Source organism: Cajanus cajan, chromosome 2 (genome assembly GCF_000230855.2).
Source record: "Cajanus cajan strain Asha chromosome 2, NIPB_CcT2T_4, whole genome shotgun sequence".
In the NCBI taxonomy this organism is placed as follows: Eukaryota; Viridiplantae; Streptophyta; class Magnoliopsida; order Fabales; family Fabaceae; genus Cajanus; species Cajanus cajan.
Genome location: NC_138518.1, coordinates 10,060,189 through 10,064,125, shown reverse-complemented (window position 1 = coordinate 10,064,125; position 3,937 = coordinate 10,060,189). Strand labels below are relative to the sequence as shown.

General features: G+C 28.7%; 1 protein-coding gene across 1 annotated transcript; it reads left to right on the top strand.

Annotated features, from left to right (window-relative positions):
* Window positions 1–217: 217 nt before the first annotated feature.
* On the top strand, window positions 218–2,802 carry LOC109815431 (uncharacterized). The gene is made up of 5 exons (XM_029274786.2): window positions 218–284; window positions 341–423; window positions 991–1,075; window positions 1,214–1,294; window positions 2,342–2,802. Exons 1-5 carry the CDS (start codon window positions 218–220, stop codon window positions 2,701–2,703), a joined length of 678 nt encoding a protein of 225 aa, XP_029130619.2. The 3' UTR covers window positions 2,704–2,802.
* Window positions 2,803–3,937: the final 1,135 nt, after the last annotated feature.

Here is a 3,937-nt window from a genome sequence, read left to right as displayed (position 1 = left end):
AAAGGATGATTATCATTTAAAAATTGTAAAGTGTATATATATATACTAGTATTTTAGTACCTATCCTATTCCTATATAAATATGATCATCACAATTCAATTACAAAAAAAATATGTAAAGTTAAGATAGTATTCAAAGAACAAAACATATCAAGTATAGAAGTAGCAACAACTATACTACCAATCCACATGGAAATCACACAACATAACACCTCCACATGGCTTACAACCTTAACAAACACCTCAATAAGACATTCAATGATCTTAAAAAGGTAAATAACATAAGTATATCAACTTACACCACAACCAATGTAAGTTTTTGCTTACATTAACATAAGCAGAATATGTGGAAGACAGCAACGAAGCACTCATTAACTTGACTGACTCAACCGAGCTTTTGCTTCTTAAGCTGCCTTTCTCCAATGTAAGTTTGTCTTTATGCTTATGGTTTGCTTATTTCTTTTGAACTGAATCCCACCAACCGATGCCATCTAAATGAAAGAAAAATAAAATCATAAAAGATTGATATCATCATCATTACAAAAGTGAAAAATCAAGTGGGATGTCAAGCATTTTGTTTAAAAATATAGTACTTGTTTGGATACCCCTTTGCTTGTTGACTTCAGTCATGGTATCAAACAATTAACTTCTTTTTGGTCAATCCTCTCTACTAAGCTTATTTTTTCTTTTGGTAGAATCTTTTTGCGTACATGTTTCATGTTCATTTTTGTTGTGTAAGATCTCATTAAGGAGTGGAAAAATTCATCCCTGTGTAATACCTCTTTCCATTTGCTAATGTGTTTTCCCTCTTAAAATTGATCAATTTCTATAATTATGAGAGGTTTCATTCCATTCAAATGAGCTGGTATCTGTATTGGGATTGCCGGTGTTTTCTTCCATTTAGGATTTAGATGGTGGAAGAGCCTCTGCTTGATTTTATGTTGATCACTGCCATCATTGTCTCACTTGATGTGTGTAATTTGTTGGTCAGGATTTTTTATCTGACATACATGGGCAAAAATTGTTTCTCACACTTCAGAATAATGGTAAACTAGCCAACTTCGAGGGTTCATCAGGTAAATAAAGTGATCAGCTGTGACATCATCAATGCTCTGTTCTCTCCAATTTCTGCTTCTTGATATTCATAATAGCATTTTTTTGTGATATGAATATGATTTTTTGCAAGTGCCTTAATTTTCATGTTATGTTGGCAGGTAAAGTATATCATTTTGTAAGCTTTACTGCTCAAGAGCCAGACGAAACGGGTTTTGTTTCCTCTACTGAACCAAAAATAGGTAAGCATCAATATTTTATGTTACTCATATATGAAGGATGACAACTACAGCAAGGTAAAAGTGATGTCAGCATAGCAGTCTTAATCAATCTTTATGTTGTTTGTGCATTTCATGTTCAATGCAAGAGTTCTTTGAGAAATATTCTAGCTCTAAGAGAGAGCTTTATTGTTATTATTATTTGAGGTAGAATTTCAAGTCATAAGGAATGTAAAATGGGGCAAGGGCTAATTTTGCAAAATTAGGTTTAATGAATATTTTTATAAAAATAGGTTTGCACCAAGAGTAGACTGAGTACATAGCTTTTCACAATGGTGTTGGACATACTTGCTGCAACTTCCAAAAGATAGTGCCTACATATATGTTTTTTGTGTTTAATATAGTCTAGGTTGACGAGTTGTCAGAGTAAGAGCTCATTTGCTTCAGTTTTTTAGATCACTTTTAAAAAAATTTGGTGTGTTTAGCCTTTAAAAAATCAGAATCTGAAAAATGTCTTGTTGCTCATTATTTTTAAGAAGCTACTTTTAGTAGCTTTTGAAAAACATCTATAAGTTGACCCTTATCTCTGTCAAAATGGCGAATTATCCCATTCTCCAATTCAATATCTACTTGTAATTTTCATGGATTTCAAATATGGTTTCTGTGCTTATGTGCACCAGGAAACCTTTGTTCAGATGTTTAATTTTTTTTTTGTTTAATTTATTCTGTCAATGTTGTTTTTATTAAAAAAAGTATATGTATGACTCCAAAAGTAATGTATATTGGAAGTTATATTGTGAGTAGCAAATGAGTACTTCTTTACTTGTGAACTTAACCAGTATGTTTTTTTTCTTTGGCAATGTTTTTCAGAATGTGTTTTGGATTCACGACTTGGATCTCACTTTCATTATTGGTTTTTCTCCCGTTTATATTGTATTGGATTTTAATGCTTATAGTTAGTTGGTTGTAATAGAAGTAATAATAGTAGGTAGTTTTAATGCTTATAGTTTTTTAGTTTTATTTCTTTTAGTTCGAGCACCAAGATAAATGTTTTCTTTTGCTTTACTGCAGGAAAGATTTCGATGAGAGTTTCCACTGTCCATTACCCTGATCCTAAAGAACTTGAAAAGCTCAATTCAACCAATAAAAGACACGTCCATCGAAATTCTTCTGGACTCACAGTGACAACTTCATCTCGGTATTTCCCTATGCAAAGTGGTGGACATGCAGCTTCATCAAAAGGTAGCAGACAGAAAAGCTCTTTATCTGAAGTTGGTGAGCCATCAAGTATTTCAAAAAGAAGCCACGTGTCTAGAACTAAGTCCAAATCTGTTGTGTCTGAGGTTTCACATGGTCACAGCACTGACATTTCCTCTATGTCCCCAGATCATTCTCATGAAAGAAAATCAAAGAAAAGAAAACATAAGGAATAATGTTTTCTACACTCGCCATTGGCTTATTTATAGTGTAATATTTAAAGGTTACATGCATTTCCCAGGCCTTTAAATATGTCCCGAAAGAATAGTTCTCAACTTTTATGTTGCAAAAGGATGATAAAATTTAAATGTTTGCATTCTCTTTGTCTCTCTACATTTTTTTTTTATTGTTTTGCAAATTTTCATTGGTTCAGTTCGACAATGTTCACTGATGTAAGGACCCATAGTGTTAAATTTTCATTTTTGTAATGCTCACTGGCATGTACTTTGAGTATGAGCAGTGTTAAATATTTGGAAGGAAAGTTTTGTCATCCAGTCTTACTTATATTCATAACAAAATGTAGCGAGAGTTGCTACGGTACCCTCAAAGGTTGAGGGGTTTCAATACATTTTTTTTTATGTAAACTTATAAAAGATTTTTAAAAAAATAATTTAATTATAAAATAAATAATCCAAATTATATTTATAAAATAAAAAGTAAGATAAAATTATAAAAATTAAAATTATAAGATTTCAATAATATTATAAAATATTAAAAAAAGAAAAAAATTAATAAATAGTAGAAATAAAAAATTATTAAAATTATAATATAGAAATTCAAAAATTTAAGACAAAAAGACAAAAAATATACTTAAAAAATTAATAAAATTAAAATATAGAAATTTAAAAATTTTAAGTGAAAAAATAAAAATATACTTAAAAAGTTATTAAAATTAAACTATTTAAATATATAATAATATTATTACAAATAAATTAGAATATATAAAATAAAAATAAAATAACTAAATAATTTAAAAATTAAAAAAATAAAATATTACAAATATTATTTAAATAAATTATTAAAAATATAAAATATAAATAACTGTACCGGTACCCTCTCAAATAAGATGGGTACCATAGAATTTCTCAAACGTAGCACCTTTTATATTTTTCTCATCTGTCTTCTCGTTTGTGTACTGAAGAACGATATTAATTTTGGTGTGGCATTTTTATTTTATGACCAGAATATCCTTTAAGAACGATGATTTTTCTTGACTATTTTAGCTAATTCAAATTGTAATTAACCATTTTTAAGGATGTATACCAGTTTATTCTTATAATATTAATCATTTAACTCTTATTAATTATAATATCCATTAGTTTATAATATTTATCTATAAAATTAGATTAAATAATTTATTTATAAAATGACAAACAACCTAGTTGTATAAATATTACTTAGAATCATTTA